A 22077-nucleotide genomic window follows, 5' to 3' on the forward strand; every position below is an offset into this window, starting at 1 on the left:
TTCTGCAGCGGCTACTGCCGCCCCGACACACACACGCACACACACGTTGCACCTCGGAGGAAGGAGAGGTCTCCCCTCGCTGTGCCAGCCCACAGAGCAAAAAAAGCCTTTATGCTGAAGACAGTTTCTCTCGGCAAATGTCAAACATTCACCACACCCTCTGATCCTGCCGAATAGGATTTAGCCATCTTGTTTAAGTCACATTATCCCTTTCCTTGGTAAATAGACAGGCAGTCTCTGCGGTAATAGAACAGCAAACCACTGAATGAAAAACTAGCTCTTCTCCTTTAACAGAGAAAATTAATTGCCAGGGTATTTGAAAAATAAATATGTTCTTGAAACACTGAGGTTAATACAAAAGGAGAAGTTTTCATTCCGTTCATGATTGCACTTGAATTTTAAAGGGAAAGAATCTAGATTTTTATTAAGGGTGAGAGCCGGACGTAGAAATTGCAGAAAAGTGTATCAATTTCAGGTTTAAATGTAACTTTACATAAAACTAAACCAGTATACAACAGTTTATAGAGTCAGTTTTAGACGAGTGACACTGTGTAGGATGCTGGGTTTAATTCAATTATATTCCTTTTTTTATGTACCCTCTCTTAGTCTGAGGTTATCCTTTTAATAAATAAATAAATATTGTGAATAGTTCCATGAGGATCAGCATTTTTTTAATGCTCTATAAAACACTATGAGAAGCAAAGGCACTGTGCAAGTACTTATTTACAGTTATTTAAGAGCTAGAATATTTTATCTTACCTGCATAGTTTTCCTGTGCAATTCCTAATTTGTACATCTTGCACAGTATGATAATGTTAACCCCATGATTTTATTTTTTGCCAGAGCTCTGGCCCTGCACAACTTTAGTCAAAGTACAGGACACCAAGTGAAGCTGCTGGTTTTTGCGTTCCTGGCTCATTTTTGTAAGAAATGAGTGAGGTCACAGGTACAGAACCATGGGTTTCAGAGACAGAAGGAAATCTCCTGGTTAAGGTAACTTCTGAACTGGGCTTGCTGAACTAGACTGCTCTTTCAACCACACAGTAGAAAATAATCATTAAAGTCTCTCCTACATATTTATCTTGGAAAGTATTTTACATTTAAGTTATGTATTACCTACAGCCTTCATTTACAGATACCTGAGAACAAAACTGAAGGATGCCTAGAATTATACATTTGAATTTCTAAAGCATAACAGACATCTCATTACTAAGCTAAGGTCCCAGCAAGCATTACTAAGGCAAACATCTTTCTAAGGAAGTTCTAAATTCTCCTATGTCCCAAAAGAAAAACAACTAGATCTAAGGGGTTCGGTTCAAGTCCACAAGCTGCGACGGGTGAATTCGCAGATTTGCAAGGGCACACAGATCAAGATGCCCAAGTCTAATTGGCACTTTCAAAACACGTTCTTCAAATTCTACTCAGAACACAGCAAAACAACCAATTTTTTGACGATACTCTCAAACTTGAAAAAAACAGAACAAGAATCAACTAAGACTCAAACAGGTCCAACACTGAAATTATCAGGTGAAGCTGTCCATGCCTACAGTTTTTATCAAATTGAGTTTGGAAACAAACATTGAAGAATAGAAATTTAATGAGACAGAAGCAGAGTGTAAGGTACACCTAGAGTCACAAGTCCCTGGCACTCCCCTTGCTACCAAGAACAGGCAGCTACCTATTCACATTGCTCAACATCTCTCAAACCAAGCTCTGTTCCCTTAAAATTCCTCTGATATCTCTTTTGTATGTAAGACCTCTTCAGTTGCTGAAAAGTCCTGTTTCTGATAGAGACAGAAAATTTTGACAGGTAAACTGTGCACACCACACGTGTACACATTTTTGTAAGCCTTATATAATGTTCAAAGGACTTAACTTTGTGCATACTAACCTTTAGTTAGGTACATCATCCTGTTATCTATGTATGTATATGTGCACACATAACAAAGTACTTAATTTTTGTTGTATAAAACTGTTAAATTTTTACTGAAGGCACAGAGAGTAGGAGAGCATAAATACCCTAGGAGGACAGCCAGCTCCACTGAATCAGGACTGTACGACAGTTATTTCTGAACACAAACCAACAAATGGACTAGCCGTAAGGAGAAAGGTGTATTTCCATCACAGGCGCAATACAAATTTTACATGTTACTCCCATAAGGCCAACTTTAATACTGGGGTGAATGGAAGAGACAAGTCTATAATCAAGGTGGTTTTTTTTCCCCACTGTTCCTGAAGCTGTGTAACAACAAAAAACATGTAAAAGAATAGCCTGTCACTAAATACTGCTTCAGTGTGAAACATTACAATCAGACAGTAGGTACATTCTACCTGCAGAAGGACAACACTGCTAGCTTGTCTTGTTTGAAGAAGAATGAGTTGGACTGGCAATTGTGCACAGCAGCAACTGCAGGTAAGGGCTATTTTGAGAACAGAATAAATCAACCTATTTCTTGGGCTAATTCATGCAGGTACTTCACATCACATTAGTGGTAAATTACTCTGAGCTGAGATTGAGCTATAGGTTGTCTTTGAAAATTCTTCTGTGTATTTTGCCTTACCCAGACAGAATTTTTACCAAATTTACAGATTTACTGAAAAAGGGACATGAATACATAGCAGGAGAACAAATTCTGCCCATTAGAGCAGTCTGCATTCCCATTACTGCAGGAGTAAATGGGAACTGATTCACATATCTGGGGGCAAAAAATAGCAGCAATTTAATCAAATGAAGCCTTGCAAGTGAAAGCTGACTTCAGTTTGATCAAAGCAATTGCTTGCTCCTAATTTCAGACAGTTTAATATCACCCCACCAACACAGAGTTGAGGAAGCAAGTGGAAGTTAGAATGGAGGCTCACTGTACCACAAAAAATAAATCTCATTCATTCACTTGAAGTAACTGTAGTTTATTCCTAGGATAAATGACATTCATTATACTTGAAAAGGCTACAGTAAGGTCATTGTCTCAAAGGTAGTGATCTAGGCATTTTCTTAATCTTTGGCATCATCTCTAAAATAGGTGTCATGAGTGCTACTTTACTGAAAAAAACAATTCCACTAGTTTAACACAACACTATTACCATAAAATATTAAATTGCCACAAATACTGCAATATCTGTGGTAAAGTAAAAAGTTCATTTATCACTTATGGGATTTTAAATTTAAATCTGCATCACCTGCAAGCTCAAATGCTTGGATGGTTCACCTCAGGGCTCTACTGTATTATGGCTACTGGAAGAAATTCTACTCTTTCCTGCTGAAAACGAGCTTTGTTCCACCAGAAGAATACTTCTACTAGCAATATTGCAGAGACCAGAAATATCCATTCTTGGTACTAGGTATAACAGGAGGTTTTAGTACATAAAACTAAAACAAATGAAAAAGCAAAGAAAAAAAAAACAGCAGTTATTTCGGGTTTGTACATCACATGAGGTATAGAATAGTTATAATGAGGTAACACTGAGGTATAGAAGTATCAGACAAAACAAAGGGTAAGTAATGCCATACATAGCTGAGGAAGATGACCAAACAAGAAAAATGGTATTCCCTGAGAAAAACTAGTTAGATCAAGCAGAACTTCAACTTCCTGAAGAACTCCCTTGAACATCTGTTTTCTCACCCACCCCTGGACGTGCCAATCCCCACAGCAGTGATGATCTGCAACATAAAGTGATCTTTTTATGCAGATTAACCTGAAAATACTGACAAATTTTGCCTATATTGACACAATTTCTATAGAAAAAAAATTTCTAATCTGGAAAGAATCTCAAACAAGAAGTCATGAACAGCACAGAAAGACTAAGAATTGTATTCCTTTGCAAATGTAAACCCTGGTCTACTCTTACATAGTTCTAGAGATGAATGCCAAATTTAAAAAAGGAACTGTAAGAATGCATGGCTCAAGTTAGTAATTTAAATCCTTACTGAGGTCTCTCTAGTTTAGTAATCTCAAATTGTCTGGTTAAAACCAAGCAAAACCAGCAAAGTACAGTGGAATGTTTTATTTCCTTGAAACACAAATATGAAAGACTTTCTTCTATGCCACAGTTAAGCAGTTTAATATTCTATGCTTTCAAGGTCCCCTTCTTCTGCAGCTGTTGACCATGCTTGCTTCTTCCCTTAAATTATGGTAACATAATAGTACTATTAACAGTGCAGGTGTCTCTGGCTTCCATTAGTCTTTTAACATTTAACAGCAATTACACTGAGATAATAAGCAAGTCAGTGCATCTTCCAGTTCTGCATGCATTCTTGGCTAATATTTTTTCAGAAGTACTCAAGAATTAGTAATTAATTCTCAAAAAACAATGACAACAGACACCTTCCTTCTTTGACAGTCAGAAATTCAGATTAAATTATCTTTATCATTTAATCTGTTTAGCACACCAGTTCAGACTTTATGCATTTCCAGCAAAGTCTTTTTAACAATGCTTATGTAGATGTACAACATTTATTTTTGACCTTTCAAACAGGAATTCTGTTTTGAAAAATATAAAAATGTGCCTTGCTTTAAAAAGTCATCAGAATCCCGTGAATACAAGACTAAAGAATACAAAAACTGTAATACCAGCACAAAGACATTTATTATTTGTCCTTTATTTTCTGTTGGTCAGGTTTCCCAACCTGAAAATTAAAGAAAACACCTACCTATCTTATGGGGACATTATGAGATCTGGCTGTATACCATGTTTTGAAGATAATAAAAAATATCTGCACTTACTAATACTTTTTAACAGATTTTAAATTTTAGCATGGGCTAAACAATTATAATTCAGAATGATAATTTATTATATTTTATCTTGACTTATTTTTCCAATTATTGGATTGTAAAACTCTTACAATGTGGTTTGTGGTGTCCTTATCATCCTAGCACTCACAGTTACTACTTGGTCTCTTGTCTCTTCTTCCTCCTGAGGAGAAAAATAAGTACACCTTAGATACAGAATTACCCTTGTTCACTGTGGCCTTCGTACTGCAGTCTGTAATTCTACAAGTGATTGAGAGGCCCAAGAATAGCTTTAAAAAGTCACAATGACAGAAACAAATGCTTCTGTCCATATTTTCTATGTAAGTCAATTGCCATTCTCTTATGCTTAAAAAGTTGAAACTTCTATTTCCCAGTTTTCAAGAGCACACTGAATTCCATCCCCATGACCACCTACCCAGTGTGCATCCTCCCAGATGGTCTATCAGACAAACACTTGTGATTAGTAGTTCTGAACTGCAATCATAGTCCCAATAAAGTAATCTCTAAGCAAAATGCACCTGCATCACAGTTACTATAAACACTCATCTGTGAAAGCTGCATACACTAAGTGACTAGGTATTCAAGTCATTGCATGAGAGTTACATATTTGTAGCTGAGAAGTGTTACTCAGGGACTGTTTTTCCTGTTTAGTGTTGTATTGCACCTGTAACATAAGCAATGTATGTGTAAATATACATATGTATATAACAGGCATCTCTACGTATGTGCGTGTATATATATATATATATATATATATTAGCAACACTGTCTCCAGCACATGATAGATTTGCAACCTCTCATGCCCATAGGAAAATTTAAGACCTCAGAATCAACTGTTAAATAAACAACAGTTCACCATGAGGCTATAACAGCTCTCTCAACAGATCAGTTTCTAGTACCCATGCTTGTTCGTTCAACTGTCTGCCTTCTTTTCCTGCTATATGCAAAACTTAGCTTTGTGAAATTCTCTCAGATGAGCAAGTAGGTAATTTTACCATTAGACTGAATGTTCAAACCTGAGACACTGCAAAATCCTAGCACGTGGAAAGCAAAGTTATAAAAGTTATAAATCTGAGAACATTCAAGATCCTAACAGCTCCTTCATTGATAACACTGTAGTTTCTAAAGAAGTTTTAGCAGGAATGATGAAGAAGCAGTTGAGTACAACACTGCTTCTTGGCATCAGTGAGAAGGAAAGCATAGCATTAAAGAAATGGGGTGAAAAAGCAAGGCCAATCTCTTTTTTTGCATTCTTTCCAACACAGCATGTCTGGGCACATTATTAAGTAGCCATGTAAGAAGACTGAAATATGAATCTACCAGTTCATTACCTCTGGCTGGAGTTGACAGACTGACCAATGCAATGCATATAAAACAAATCTCATGCTTCAGCTATCTGCAGGAAAGGGTCAAGAACTCTTCTTATTGAAGTGTAACTGGCCAGTTTATCCTGGGTTGTTCTGTTATTTACCAGGTACTTTCTCCAGAAATATCTGAGATAGGCCACAGCTAAGGAAGCAATACCAGATAGTGAGAGGCATCCTTTTTCTTAGATCTCCATCTGACACATCTCACTTATATGCTCAGACTCAAAATAATTGCACAATTTGTAATGGCAAGGAATTTTTCATCTTGGTCAGATTTGTTAAGGAAGAGAAGAGGGGTTGTTTTCCATTTGTTTCCCTGAAGAAGGGAGGAGAAGTTGGGTTAGGATGATGGAAGGTATTTGCATTTGCCTGTACCCAGGAACTCAATTTGCACAAAGGACTCAGTATAGCATGCCAAAATAAAATCCTTGTCACTGCAGGGATGTAGCTAGACTTCGACAGAACCTGCATGTTCCTTTGTTATCTGTGTTCAATGTATGTCAGCCCATAGCACTACAAACTCACAGGGTAGGGGGATGACTGTTTGGTACCCCATGACAGACATACCAGATGACCTCTTCCAGCCTTAAATTCATTAAATCTCAGTATCATGGGTCTACTGACATTTACAGACATACACGTAAATCTGACACCAGTAAGCAATTACTATAATGCATTTTATTGTGTCACAGGATTACACAGTAAAAGCCCAGGTGGTCTTAAAAAAACACTTTGCCAGAGCCTATTTAGAGCTTTAATTCTTACTATTCTGCAAAGGATTTGTTTTTACATTATAGTTTTAAAAAGCACTCTAACAAATTCAATTATGTTTTTATTAAACTTTTTATAAATGAGTTGCATATTCTGCTGATAGCTCTATAGTATTGGTTTTATTACTAAACAAAAGAATAGAACAAAAGAACATGTTTATTAGCAATGATAATTAACCACTAAAAATAACAGAACTGCTGTGTAGACCTCTACTAAGTTAACCCAGCGACTGGTTGTCACATTAAACATCTTAACTAAAACCACTGATCCTACAGCACTGCAAAAAAAAGGAATCAATAATGTCACCAGCCAAGATCTGGCAAAATCTCTTCACAGCCTGCCTCACTCCCACTCCCCCATAGTGAGTTTCAACACAATCGAAATTTTCCCTGCAGCAAGAATAGCCTCCTCATATGCAGGAGCAGATGATTGTAAGTGGGACTGATGCTGCCTGCAGAAGACATGGCCTCGTTCAGCTAGGATAGGGTTAAGTTTCTCCAGCAGGGGAAGGGATCTCCAGCCGGGCTATTCATACCATTCATACCATGCTGCTCATACCATTCATACCATGCTTCGTTGAGGAAGCGTGGGAAGCTTTCCTTCATGGCTTTGGTCATGGGAAGCACGTGCTGCGGGCTGGCTGTGTTCACTACAGTATTTCTCTGTATATCTTTTGTCTTGTTTGCTGTTATTACTGTTTATTGTTGTTATTATTGCTACTCTTCAGATTGTTTATTACACTGTTGTATTAAATTTCTCCTTATTTTAACCCGGGGTTTGTGCCCCACTTGGTTCGAGGGTGGGGGGAGGGACAACAGCAACGTAGTCTCTGGTCCCAGCAGGGCCTAAACCATCACAACATGTAAAAATAATGAAGGTATCTGGCCAAAAACTGAGACAATCTCTTTATTTTTCATCTAAATATCATTTGGATTGTTGTTATAGATTACAGCAAAAAAACAGCAAGACATGCCATCAAATACAATGTGTCTATGTAGTGTTCATATTCCACCAGTCTCCCATCTTCCTTTATTAGGCAGCATCATTTTTGCACCTGCCTGTGCAAGCTCAAAAATAACATTCCATTCAAAATCAAAAGCTCAGCCAATACAATGGCACACCTTCTGTCAAAATTTTTCTTTCTGGAAAAATCCCAGAGTAGCTACTTCAGATTTAGACAATCTCCTACTATATTTCACATGCTATAAGAAAAAAAAAAAATCATGTGAAATTAGGAAGTAATAAAAATAGCTTCAACTAATAAAGTCTCTTGTTCAAAGACATCAAGCTAATATCAAAACTGTAAAAATCTTGAGAAATCAGACTTTAATAATTATGGTCTCAATTTGCCTTTCAATACAAAAGGAACAGCATTAAAAAAAAAAATCAGAGGCAAGAATAGATCTACTTCTTCAAGAGTTCTACATTACATACAATTTAAACAGGTGGGGTTTTTTTTAAAATCAAGAGCCTTGTTATGCAGGGATAACCCAAACTTGGGCTCTTAATGAGCATTTGTTTATCTGGTCATTATTAAAGATATATTTCAGTGCTAACTGATGCCATTTAACTTTCCCATTTTTATTTTTCCATCAAAAGAAATACATGGAAAATGTAAAAATATCTTCTACTGACTAGTTTTGTAAGATCATGGTGGTATCTAATATTTTCTTCAAAAAGTTAAAAGCCCAAATAAGACATTTCATGATTCTATAATCCAGTCTGCAACCCTTCTCCCAACACCCTACACCAGTCTGTCAGCAACTAATAGGTACCTAGACAAAGTTCTGTTTTGGCTGATTGATTGATTGATAGCTGATTCCTTATTAAAGGCCCATCATGCACACGAATACATATATGCCTGAAGAAGCTTCTCTGCAAGAGCTTTGTAAGAGTAGATGTATTCCTGATTTTTTTTTTTTAAATAGACCTCTTGGTTCTCTCTAGAATAGTCATTAGGCAAACAGGGGTAGGCAAGCACTCTGAACAGAGGTGGGCAGCAGAATTAGAGCAGTCAGTCTTTCACAAAAAAAATTTCAAAGTTTGAAGCTCATTGTTTTATAAATCTGTTTTATGCTTACACAAAGCTCTATACAATTTCTGTAGGGAACTCTGTCATTATGGAGAAGCCCAAATGAGTAACATCTTGTTACAAAACAGTATTTTCTTGCATGAAAACAGATACTTAAAATATAGCATCAAGTTTCAGCAGAAAGTTTTGGCAATTAATCCCATGGAAGTAATGATACATTATAAAGGCTAGAAGGAAGTCAAGAGACCATCTTCTCTCTCCCCAGGAGAGGTTCATCATACCTATATTACCCCATCACTCCAGCCAGCTGTTTGTTTCATCTATTCTTAAAAGCTGATAGCAATTCCACAACACTCCCAGGTATCCAACTCCTTTCCTTTGCTTTTCAGAGACAGTATGTGTTTCAGCAGTGTTTGAGCTGAATCCCCATTGTTCCAATTCAGCCACACTATGTCTTGCTTTACACCCCAGTAACAGAGAAAAACACTTTTATTTCCTAATCATGGCAGATGTTCCACATACTTGAAGACTTTCAGGATCACCCCTTCTCTAAAGTAAATAACCCCAGGCTGGTAAATATTTTTCCACAGATCATGTCAAGTTTCCAAAGCAGCTGACAGTTGTCATTTATTCTCCAGCAGATCCATCTCAACACACAGCAGTCAAACCTAAATGCAGCACTCCAGCATAAGGCCTTGTATATTCTGTGTGGGGTATAATAATGCTGCTTGCCTTGCAGCTCAGAACATTAGCTTCCCAGCATGATGTACTCTCTCCCATCTTGCCCCACACACCCCCCAACAGCACCACATTGTGGAACCATTATGCCTCTCATGCTTTTCTGCAAACTGACACCTATCCAACTATCTTGCATCTGAAAAGCTATTTTCTGCTGAAGAAGTCTCCAGCTTGTCCTGTTTTACTTTGTGCATTTTCACCTGTTGTCAGAATGATTTTGAAACCCCATACTGTCAATATACTTGCCTTCTCCTAGCTTGTTGTCTGCTGCAAACTTAAGAAATACTATCTATTCCATCATCTTTCACTAATGAAAAATAATTACTAAAGCCAGTCATCCAGGTTTCTTACACCCGCAGACCAGTGTGACTTTGTGGTGGCTTGACCTTGGCTAAATGCCAGGTACCCACCAAGTTGCCCTATCACTTCCCCCCACCACCACCCCCTTCCCCTTGTTTTCTCAACAGGGCAAAGAAGGGAAAGAAAAATAAGACAGACTAACCCTTGTGGGTAAAACAAAAGCAGTTTTAATATAAGCAAAGTGAAGCAAAGGTCCACGTGCAGAAGCAAAAAAAAAAGAGAACAGATTTATTCTCTACTTCCCATGAAGAGTCGCTGTTGGGCCTTCTCAGGAAGCAGGGCTCCAACACGCGTAGTGGTTCCTCGGAGGACCAAGGGTGACCCCACCCCCTTCCTCCTTTCTCCCAGCTTTATACTGAGCAGACATCACATGGTCTGGAATATCCCTCTGGTCAGTTCGGGTCAGCTGTCCTGTTGTGTCCCCTCCCAAGATCTTGCCCACCCCGTCCCACTGGGGGAAATATCAGAAAGAGCCTTGGTGCTGTGTAAGCACTGCCCAGCAGTGGCCACAACACCAGGGTGCTATCAACACCCTGCCAGCTCCCAGCATAAACCACAGCACCATGGGGGCTGCTATAGGGGAAAACCAATTCCAGATCAGCCAGACCCGGTACAGACTTCCTGCTTAGTGTCTCTGCCCTACATGCAATGTAACAAGCGGTTCTCAGAAGTGACAATAACCCCACCCTCTCCCCAACCCCCAATATAGATTTGCTGGTATGGCTTATTGGTAAAACTTTGCTAAAAAACCAAAAGTTCAGATTTACAGAGCAGTAAACTAAAAGCTTTCTGGATTTAGACATAGATATAGATAAAGGCAAAAATGGGTATGGCCACAAACATGCAGTAAGTTCACAAGGTACTAACAAACAAGAAACAGCCAATGTGACCTAGCTATAGAGCAGGCACCACTCTGAGCCTTGGACAACAGAGGCCCTGACAGTCAGCACCAGGTGCCTCCTGCTGTCACACAGTACTCTGGCTGCTTTAAACTTAAAGGTCTGTCTATAGACCATGGACACACATTTCTCACCAAGTTCTAACCCGCCTTTCTCCTCCTCCAACTCTCCCTACAGCTGTCTCACTCGTTGCTGCCCAGGACTATAGTGTAAAGCCTTCAGAGGAAGATGAATGAGGATTTTTAGCATTGCCCAGTTCATTCCAGACCTCTGCCAGTGAGGACGTGCCTGCTTTGTTGCTTCTCAGAGATCCAGCTGTTGTGTCTGGTCCTCCAGAAGGAAGCATTTATCTTCTGAAATTCTACCTGACTGCAAATCCCTCTCACATCCAGCAGCAGCCTCTGGATACTGAAGTAGCTTTTATTCTTCTTATGGCACAGGTTCACAAGCAGAATCCATTCCTCAGGACCCCAGGATGGCAAGGGAAGGATGGGGAAGGAAAGAGTAAGAATCATGAAGAGCTAAAACGTTCAGAAAGAGGCCCATCATGGGGAGACTGGCAAAGGTTTGGTATAAAAAAGGCTAGTGGCTAATGAAAGCTTAGTGAAAGAATTAGGTGAGAGCCAAGAAGGATCACAAAAAATAGACAACAGCCAATATGAAGGCACAGATGCCTGACATAGCGAAGGAAGCACATGAGGACATTACATGAACTCAGTGATCCAAGAGCATTTTCCTAGAAGACATGTGCTCTGTACAAACTCACTGGTTGCTTACTTCCCCATTAGGGGTAGGAGTACATGAGATTAACTGCCTGTAGAGGATGTTCTCATTTGACTTCACCCAAAATAAATCTCTACGGTGCATGTAATCGAACACTACAGTACAAGAAAATGTAGTAGTACACTACTGCAAAGTAAGAGATTAATATTAGAAAGTGTCTACATAACTACTTTTTCAGGTGGTCTTCCCAATATTTGTATCCCAAGCTATGCAGTAACTACAACGAAGTTCTTAACTTGGAGTTCTGGGGAAAGCCAGCATATGGCAGCACATTTCATTTGCTCCACAGAAGGTAGTAAAGCAATCTCAATAAACAGGAGTTTCCTGAATGCTTTATGCCAAGGTATGTAATACTGTGGTATTTCAGCTAAATGATAAACTTCAGGCAACAAATTGTCATGGTTTAAGCACTGCTGTCAACTAATTACCATGTGGCCACTAGCTCACTTCTCTTCCCATACTAGGATGGGGAAGAGAATCACAAGAAAAAGGTAAAACCTTGTGGGTTGAGATAAAGACAGTTGAGATAAATTCAGATGAAGCTGAAAAAAAGAGTGGATAAAATGTAAATGAAAATTAAATGGAAGAAAAAAAATAGCTGGTTCTACTCTGAGACCTCTAAAAAACAAGACCTTCTCAACTCTACCCACAGCTTCCACTTCTTCCAGAAAATCCCTCTATCTTTGACATACAATTTAACAATACTGTGTTATTTGCTGATATCAAAAGTTATTCTTGACTGTGACACCAAAAAAGACTTCTTTTTTTGCTACTATACCTGAAAAACCCTGAACATGGATACAATTAACCCAACAGAAGAAAGCTACTCTTTTCCAGATATAATTTAGATCAGCAAACTAAGTCTATGGCCCTAACATATGGACAGAGAGTGATAAAAGCACATGATGTATATGTAATGGAAGGAAAACTTCATGAACAGGCGAATTCATAGCTTAGCATAAGCTGTACCCACAGTATAAACTGCATCACTCAAGCTATCCAAGTCAAAAAGGGCTAGCTCCTGTCAGTCCTGGCACACAAGCCTCCTTGCCTATTTTGACCCCTCCACATCTTGACAAAGGTCAACACAGTACACATATATGCAACAAGAACTTTCCTGGGGGCAACCTTGCCCCACATCCCTTGTTCAGGCAGACTGAATTCCTTAAACTGCCATCAGTCAGTCTTGTATCAGGACACACTAATTTGCAGTAAAAACTCAGGTCAACAGAAGATATGAGAGTCACAGCTACAGAGGCAGACACTCCGAAGAACAAACTGATGTCCATCTCTATACTCTTTGTGTAACGATAGTACTTATCAGAACACACACCTGAGGTCATCTTGTTTACTTGATCTGTACACAAATTTGAACAGCAGTAGCAGCAAAGTGGAAACAGAAGGGACAGCAATACAAACTTCCAGTCCAACACTGTTTCATAGCATGAGGAACCCACTACTCATATTTAGGTCTAACTGCTGATGCATGCTCTGAAGAAAGTTCTCTCAAAGTATTAGTTCTTCTCCTATAATTATTTTATTATATTTCAATTTCTCTCAATGAACACCAGATTGAAGAGGCTGTGCACTTCTAGAGAAAAAAAATCTAAACATGCCTTAAAACTTTCATAAACAGAAATAGGGTTTTTATTTTTATTAGGAAAAAAAATTTAGTAACTGGAGTATCTCAAGACTACATTTGGAATAGCTTTTATAATTAACATGGAAAATACTTTATTTCTCAAAACTCTAGTATTATAGTGATCTGTCTAAAACTGTTTAGATAACAATTTTCCAAAACTAATCACTAATTTCCAGAACTTAAAGTTTGTCTTCAGCTATAATTAATCAAATTTTAATTTCTGTGCTTTGCAAATGATGTGCCTTGACGTAAGCACATTCAGCACAATAGTGCCCTTCTGCAAAAATACATTCAATGAAAAAAGCTGCAAAGCTGTATGCATAAGCATATGCATACGTAAGACAAAGGCAGTAGCACTCTTCCTTACATGTTTTGGGGTGCTTGGAGGCTTTTGTTTGTGTTATTTTTCAATTCTTCACAGTTACTCAAAATTAATTTCCTTGACTGTCTTTGACAGTTGTGTCCTTCAAGCCACAAAGAAGCCAATGCAATTAGGGAGATAAAACTCAGAGGCAGCTGTTCAGAGTGAGTTAAGCTTGTACAACCAATGTGTTTCACTTCTGATGTTTCCATTGGATGCTCTGGCACCCCATCTAAACACCTTTCCTTATCATAGGTCACCTATATACACAGACAATTTTTTAATAGATATATCTATCTGTAAGCATACATATATACATGCACACAAAAACTGTCAATCAAATTATAGTTTTGCCCATCTGCATGAAATTGATCTCAAAGCTTGCCTTTTGTTTTTTTCTTTTTTAATATACTTGGCATGATTTCATAATTCCATTCCATTTCTCATTTGCACTTTTTCCCTGAAGTTAACTAATAGACCATATTTGTCATTGATAAAAACTGTCTTACAAAAATGTTATTAACTTCCTTGAAACTTACTTAATTTAGCCTCTAAGTAAGCAGTGGTTTTAACTAGTGTTTCTCTTGAATTCTTGGCTGGTCACACTCTTATGTTGCTGTTATCCAAGTATATCAGCTGCTTCACTGTAATGCATAAATGAATTTTATGAAAATTCTGTGACCAACTTTGACATTTCCACAGGTGCAAGCAAATTATATAATTGCTGTTACTGAACTAGAGTCCATCTTTTATAATTACTGAAATTAGTTTCAGAAATGTCAAGAGGAGAGATACAGCAAAAATAAATACATAAAAGTTATCTAGCTCTGAATTAAACTGAAATTGACAGATTACACAAAAGAAAATGGAAAGAGAACCTATTTAGTCTGGAAAAGTCAGGTATCTTATTTCTAGGGCAGGTGCTTTAACCACTGAAGCTCTTAATAAAGAAGGAACCTCCTCTACTTACCCACTTACTTCTTTTCAAGTATTACTGTTTCTGAAGGCTCCTCTCCACCCCACATTGTTAATTCATTTTTAGGAGAAAGGCATTTTAAACCAGAATGTACCAGCTTAAAGCTGAGTGTAATTTTTGTGCCACAAACTTTGAGTTCATCCCCTGTCTCTCTGTAGTTCTCATTTTGCTGTACTCTGTGGGTATGGGAAGGATACAAAAGAGGGTAATTCAATGATGGAATTTCACCTGGTTAATGCACAAGATTCACTCAGAGTTCTTCTCAGGCTACCTACTCCAGCTAGATACTCTCTAAATGTGTAAAGGACAGGGATTTTTAGACAAAATCTGGCATTCTCTGGTTGATAAGAAGATCTACATCATAAGCAACACTTAACTCTGATCAAATTAAATATGTATTTCTGGGTTTGGCTTAACATCAAGCACAAATGTCTCACTTGATATCTGAAAGTGTTTGGTGAAAACAAACAAATCAATAAAAATATAACAACATAGAAATAATAATTGTAATCCATTCTGTACTGGCTTTGTGCAGAAATACACTCTGATATAGTTTTCTGATAGAGTAGCAAAGTGGGAGAGTTAACAACCATGCAGGTTTACAAGCATGTTAAGCTTATATAAACTCTGTTTTCCTGCTGGAGACAGCCCTAGAGAAAGCTCCCAGCCATTCATACTGCCTCCATGCCACCACACCCTGCTGACAGCAAGGCATTTGTGCAGCTGCACAGTCAAACGTGCTGAAGAACCTGCATGAAGTTAGTTGCAACCCGGATCAGTTCTGCCTGTGCCCACACAAGCACCTGTGCCAGCACAGCCAGGGTGTGCTCTGAGGATGGAAAAGCTCACTCCTTTCTCAACCAGCACCCCTTATCTCAAGTTTATGCCAACTGTGCTAAAGTTAACTTTAACCTTTAGGAGTTGCTGTATAACAAAATCAGAACTGGGTTTAATTCTAGGAGGCCCAGAGAAAGCTTAACTTATTTTGTGAGATCCAAAGCAAGGCCTCACAGCCACAGACAATCTGGGGAAGAATGGAAAAAGTTCAGCCCTCTCCCCCTTCTAGTTTCCTTCATTTTATGTCCTCAATTCTCTCTCACAGTTTCCCCTAAAGCACATTACATCCCACATTTCCGACATAAGACCATTTCCAACCCCTCTAGATTCTTTCTTGACTTCTGCCACCACCACGCCCTTAATCTTTAGTCTTCTATTTCAAAACCAGGAAACAGTTTCATACTACCCTGCCCTAGCATCAGCTGAATCTTGTGTAACAAAAAGCAGGGAAGTGTTAGTTTCCAGAGAAGTCTCTGTATTTGGACTGAGCAATGGTAACATAGAAAGTTCAATGAAAACAGAGGGCATGTTTTTTAACTGGAAGTAGTTGGGCTTGTAGGTTGACAGCCATAGAGCTAGATCAAAAGGTTAGCTATTAGGTGGAATAACTCCACACATGGCAAGAATGTATGTGCCCAGTGGTATAATCAGGGTACCCCTGGCAGATAAATGGCAAATGAGGTTTAACAACTAAAAAAGCATTGCCAACTTGTAGCAGGTAACACCATGCATTAGAATGGATGCCAACAGATAATGAACTCAAAATAACAGCTACTAAATGGGTTGACTCCTCTGCTTATGGCATTGCTGACAGTAAGTCAGCATTGCCTTCTTTCATGGCATATCTGATCAACTTAATAAAAGAAACCCAAGTAACACTTCTGTCATCAAGTTGAGCACATAGCTAAGTAAGTCCAAGAACTCTGGCTGATTCAGCAGAACAGGTAGGGAAAGGCTGGTAGTCTGTATCAGTCAAATACCACTTCTTTTCAAACAGCTTGTCACTCGGTATGCTTCCCATCAAATACCCACTTTTCCATATAACCATGTTATATACACCATAACCCATCCCAGTGAGGCTTAGAATCAGCAGTCTCCTTTATGTTGTCATACAACATATATTTTAAAATTATCTGCATATATATGGTCCAGCCAGTAGCCACTCTAAGTATAAAAAATAATGCAAGACATATAAAAGAAGCCTAAATATTCTGCACACTAGCACTTTGAAACATACACATGCTGAACCATAAGCAAGACACTTTTCCTCATGAATCCCTCTTTCCTTCCTCCTCTGATTGTATCATATAAGAGAGTAAGAGATCATTTCAAAGAGGGAGGTGGGGGGAATGATCAGTTCCAGTTATTCAATCAACACAAACCTCACTTTCCAAGCTTCTTTACTTGATCAACCCTGAACCAGTTCTCCCCATCCTGCTTAAAGTTGCATCCTTGGCATGCCATTGGCTCTGAAGCTCCAGAAGACAAAGTGCTATGCCTATCCGGAGCCATTCACAACCTCTAGGTCCATAGGACCTCTCACATTTTGAAATTCAGTCTTCATGTCAACATATATATAACATGCAAACAGACTGGCCAACATGGCCCACACACACAATCCCTGATGCTACAGCCTTTGCTAGCCTCAGCACTATGAGCCCTGTTAACTAAGACAGTGTAGTAAAGGTATCTTTAAATAATACCATCTGCGGAATCCTAAGCACTAATAATCGTAAAGCACAATAAGTAGATATGATTATGCTGACAAGGAGCTATTCCTATAGAAGTTTCAGCAACATTACAGAATGTGCACTTGCATCTCAGTGATCAGCTATAAAAAGAAATACATGAATGCAACTGAGGTGATTTATTTGCAAACTTAGAGAAAAAATATGTCATAACATTCAATGCCAAACATCATAGCAAGAGTGAGGTCATAGCTATGGATTTAAAAAAAAAGCCTCAAGAGCCACTTTCTTCTCTGTCTGAAGTCAACAGTTAATTTAGGCATTAACTTCAATAAAGGCGGTCTTCTGTCCACAAAAAAACAAGGGCACAAAAAGAAGGCAACAAAAATAATTTTCCTTAGCTGTTTTTCTCTCTGTCATTGTAAATTGTCAATTACTTGATTTGGAATTAGTTTTATATTTTCTTGACTTTTCTTAAATAATGGCTTTGCTTACTGTTTAGTTTAAGACTTTTAATGTGTCAGAACCTAAAAAAAGAAAGTCTTTTCCAAGTCAGCAGATGTCCTACAAAATGCAGAATTCTGGTACACCATTTAAGTCAGAACAAGAGTACTTAACAACACCTTCCCAGCAATTACAGTTTCACATATCTTAACCTTACTGTCACCAAAAGCTATCAAGTTGAAAACAAGTATAGGAAAACAAACCCAAGTAACTGGCCTTTTATGCAAGGGCTTATGGTTTTAGTCACAACATGTTGTCATATTAACACAAGCTTAATGTAATGTAATCCTAAGGTATTTTTTGAAAGAAGTAGAAAGTTTGTTTCTTAAGACATTTTGCTATGTTCTTATCCCAATACTTTCTCAATAAATTACTAATAAAGAACCAGAAATAAACTAGATACAACTAAAACCACAAGCTTTAAAACCAAACACCTCAAAACCAAACACTAGAAAAACACAGCCAAGGCACAGAAATCTTAGCAAAGCACAGCTAAACCACAGTATCTGAATTCGTATTATTCTAACTCAGTAACAATTTTTACAAGAATATACAGTCTTTACTTCCACTAATCAACACAGTAGCTTAACAACCCTGTAGATTTAGTAGAACTCATCTGTTCCTTGTTCCTATCTTTTCATCCACAGGTCTGTTCACAGAATTCCGTAAGAAAATGCTTTTACTTATGTGCCGTTTCATTTATATAATTCATGAAGAACACAAATTTCTTCATTGATTTTTAACAAGAGAAATCTTCGGAACAAAACAGAAGCTTCAACTAAGAACTTGTCACTTTGGAAATCCCTCACAACAGCTCTCTAGAGAGGGGTGTGGACATAAATGGTCACTGCACAACCCATGGGTTTTAATTTAAAATCTTAATTTCTTTGTATGTATTTTAAGACAGATCAACTGCCACATTTAACCTTCATTTTAACTGCCCTGAAAAGAAGACTAGCTTACCAAAATCTGTCAAACATACTATACTGTGAACACAACAGAAGACACTTCATATACTTACAAACTTCCTCTTCTTGGAAGGCTCAACTCCTTCTGCAACAGAAAAAAAGTTACACTGTATTAGGAATAAAACATTTTCATTGGAAGTGGCTTTTTTAAGGCAAGTACTGTAATCATCCCATCCCACCAGTAGCAGACAGACAGAAGCAGAGTATTTGGACTACAGTAAAAGATGGTACAGATTTTACATGCACCATCTTTTACTTGTTGCCTTCCATTCTTATCTGAAATATTAACATCATCAATGGGAAAGTCTAGGCCTTGTTGTAGCAGCAATATGAAAATATTTCACACAATAGATTGTGTTATAGAAAAGCCTTACAGTCAGAGCTATCTTGACTGAACTGATAACAGTACTAGAATTTGCAAGACTCAGTGGCAAAGATACATTAAGTTCTTTCAAGCAGCCATCATTTGCAAAAGTTAACAATAGGATCAAGACCTAAATAGGTGACCACTGCTACCAAGCTTTCTACACTTTGTTCCTTAACCCAAAAAAGATTAAGTACATAACAGCTTGGTCAACCATAAATCTTTATAATTTATTATAATCTCTGCAAAGTACTAGCATGACAAAATAATCACTTTTATTAAACTACAGGTTATGGGACTGACAAGATAGCCTGACAGTCAAACGGAAATTGCAGAAACATTTTACTAGTGGTTTCTATTAGAAGTCACAAGATCCATTAAGTATTGCCCACCAGAAATAAGCATAACTTGCATATAACTACAAGCAGATTATCTTGTTTTGTATAAATCACAGAATAGCTGAGGCTGGAAGGGACCTCTGGAGATCATCTGGTCCAACCTGCTCAAGGCAGGGCCAATTAGAGGAGGTTAGTCAAGGCCCCATTCAGTTGGGTTTTGAACATCTGCAAAAACGGAGACTCCACAACCTCTCTTGGCAACCTGCTTCAGTGTTCAACTACCCTCACTTTTTTCCATTTCTCGCATGAACTTGTATTCTGAACACTACATTAGTTAAGTCTTCTTTGCAATCACATCCAGCAGGGAGTACCACCTGTGTTTAAATAGACAAATTGTCCAATCTAGAGGATACACAGACAAACACATTTAAAGTTGAAGAGCATCATGAAAGACAAGGCTGCATATGAGAATGACAACTTATGTAGACGGATGTCTCTAGTCACTCAATTGCATTGTTCTATATTTACTTTCAATATCCTCACAAAAGGCTGTTTTAAAGTATCTAACTGCTTCCATTCTAGGAAGGCAATAATTGGAAAATTATCTTTAAAAAGTAAATATATATATATATATATATATATATATATATATGCATACTCTGTGTGTGCACACACGTGTTTTATTTCACATAGCACATAAAGTTAAATTATAGGTATTGACCAGAAAATGCACATGAAAATACAATTGAATGGATAAAAATAGTTCAGCCAGACACCTTAGAAAAGGCCATAAGGGAATGAATAATTACGTATTCTTTAGAGACTTTTAAATGGTGTGCAGTAAATAAAGCCTGGGCTGCTAACCCAATGATAAGGATTAAAATATCAAGTAGCTGCTCAATTCCCGAGCACCTCCCATCCTGTTCATTGAATGAGACAGGAAAAAATAGTGTGAAACAATGTAATTAGAGATCATAACGCAAAGACATAGGACAGCCGAATTAAGGGCCTTGGTAACAAATTCTGGCACTTCCTAGCAAGTTCCAGCAACTGTTCAGAATTTGCAAATTAAACCAGAATCTTTTAGCATAACATGTGCGTATATACAAAAGAACAGTTACACCTGCATACAATATGCATTATGAAGCTGAATAATTCCCCTAAATTTAAAATACCACATTCATCATGAACAAAATGCAACTGTGATTTAGAACCCTTGTACTTCCCTTTTTATGTCTTTTTCTTTTTTAATATTTACAATGCCATTGTTTTCTATTTCTAACGTAAAACTTTACTTGAAATTCTAGGCACTGTCATACTGTAACAGACAACGCTTGTGGTATAACAATCAAAATGTGCAAGCAAGAATCATACTTCGTTTTTCATCCCATTTAACAGAGTTGAAACATACTTTAAATTTGTTTCTTATGATTCAGGTCTTTTTTCTTTTTTAGCAGAATATTTTGGTTATAGTTTATCATTATAACAGCACACATGACAGACACTGACTTCTGTAGACACCTGAAGTCACATTAATCTCTTGGCCCATTCTCATGCGTGCCATCCTAAAGCACTATTTTTGACTAAAGAATAAAACTCTGTATGAGATGATTCACTGTAATGACTTGCTGGTGAAGATATTAAGAACTGCTAAGATCTCTTCATGCAAAGTAAAACATTGGGTACATAATTCATACAGGAAAATTTTCAAAACATTGTAAATAAAGCATTTGTAAGACTGGATCTTAAAACTGTATACAAATAAACAAAACAAGGAATGAAATAAAACAAGTATCTTTTCTTGGTAATATTTATATCCTAATTTCTATTATATATCACAGCACTGATTCTAAAATCCAAGGTCACTACTCTCATGCTTATCCAGTTTGAGTATCTCCAAGAAAAAAAAAAAAAAAATCAAAACCATAGTGAACTAAAGCTTGGTTTTCTGTCTCAGATCAGGCTGAATTTTTCACAGCTCCTACCTGATTTTTAGTGTCACTTAGGACTCGCCCCCAAAATTTTTGCATGGCCTGAAAAAATTATCAGATTATCAACTGTATCAGTACAGACTTTCTTACTCCAGACAAGGTTCACCAACATTATGCTAGTTTTCTAATAGTACAGTGGAGCTCCACAGCTGGATCTACACGAAGCAGGTGGGAAAAGTGTAAATATGGTCTACATGGGGCTAGCGTATAGCTTAATCATTTATTTCCTAGGTGCATAAAAAACATACACACCATCCCATAGCTAAAGATTCCATTTTCACTCCATTTCTCCCAGCTGTTTCACTTACAGTCACTGAAAACAGGGAAGAGCTGAATGATACCATACTGAAAATCACAGTTCTTCAGGCTTGCAATGCTCCAGCTCAGATCTCAGTTACACTGCAAATGGCCTGTAATGACTTCACAGTTTTCTCACATTACACTGTTTCCTTTCTGAAAGTCTTAAAGACCAGCTGTCCTACTTCCACTGCACAGCATCCAACACATACGATAAAAACTTTGTGGTGCAAAGACCTTCAGATCACATACTTAGCACGCAAGCTCCTGAGGTATTAAAAAAAAATATATTCCTTCACTACACTCTTCATGTTTCTCAGGCACCAGCCTTGCCCCAAAGGACAACACTATGGTTTTTTGCCCTTGCCCTATGTGGAATCCTCTTCTGGCCAGTTCGAGTTGGACTGCTTTTA

General features: G+C 37.8%; 1 protein-coding gene across 7 annotated transcripts in view; it reads right to left on the reverse strand.

Moving 5' to 3' along the window:
* MAST4 (microtubule associated serine/threonine kinase family member 4) overlaps positions 1-22077 on the reverse strand; it is a 315990-nt gene that overhangs the window by 138927 nt on the left and 154986 nt on the right. For all 7 annotated transcript variants that reach the window (XM_026865288.1, XM_026865287.1, XM_026865290.1 and 4 more), the window contains one exon: positions 18728-18759. In XM_026865288.1, coding sequence (XP_026721089.1) covers positions 18728-18759 — 32 coding nt within the window. The remainder of the gene's footprint in view (positions 1-18727; positions 18760-22077) is intronic.

The sequence above is a fragment of the Athene cunicularia genome (genome assembly GCF_003259725.1).
Source record: "Athene cunicularia isolate RWA chromosome Z unlocalized genomic scaffold, athCun1 chrZ_part1, whole genome shotgun sequence".
Classification (NCBI taxonomy): domain Eukaryota; kingdom Metazoa; phylum Chordata; class Aves; order Strigiformes; family Strigidae; genus Athene; species Athene cunicularia.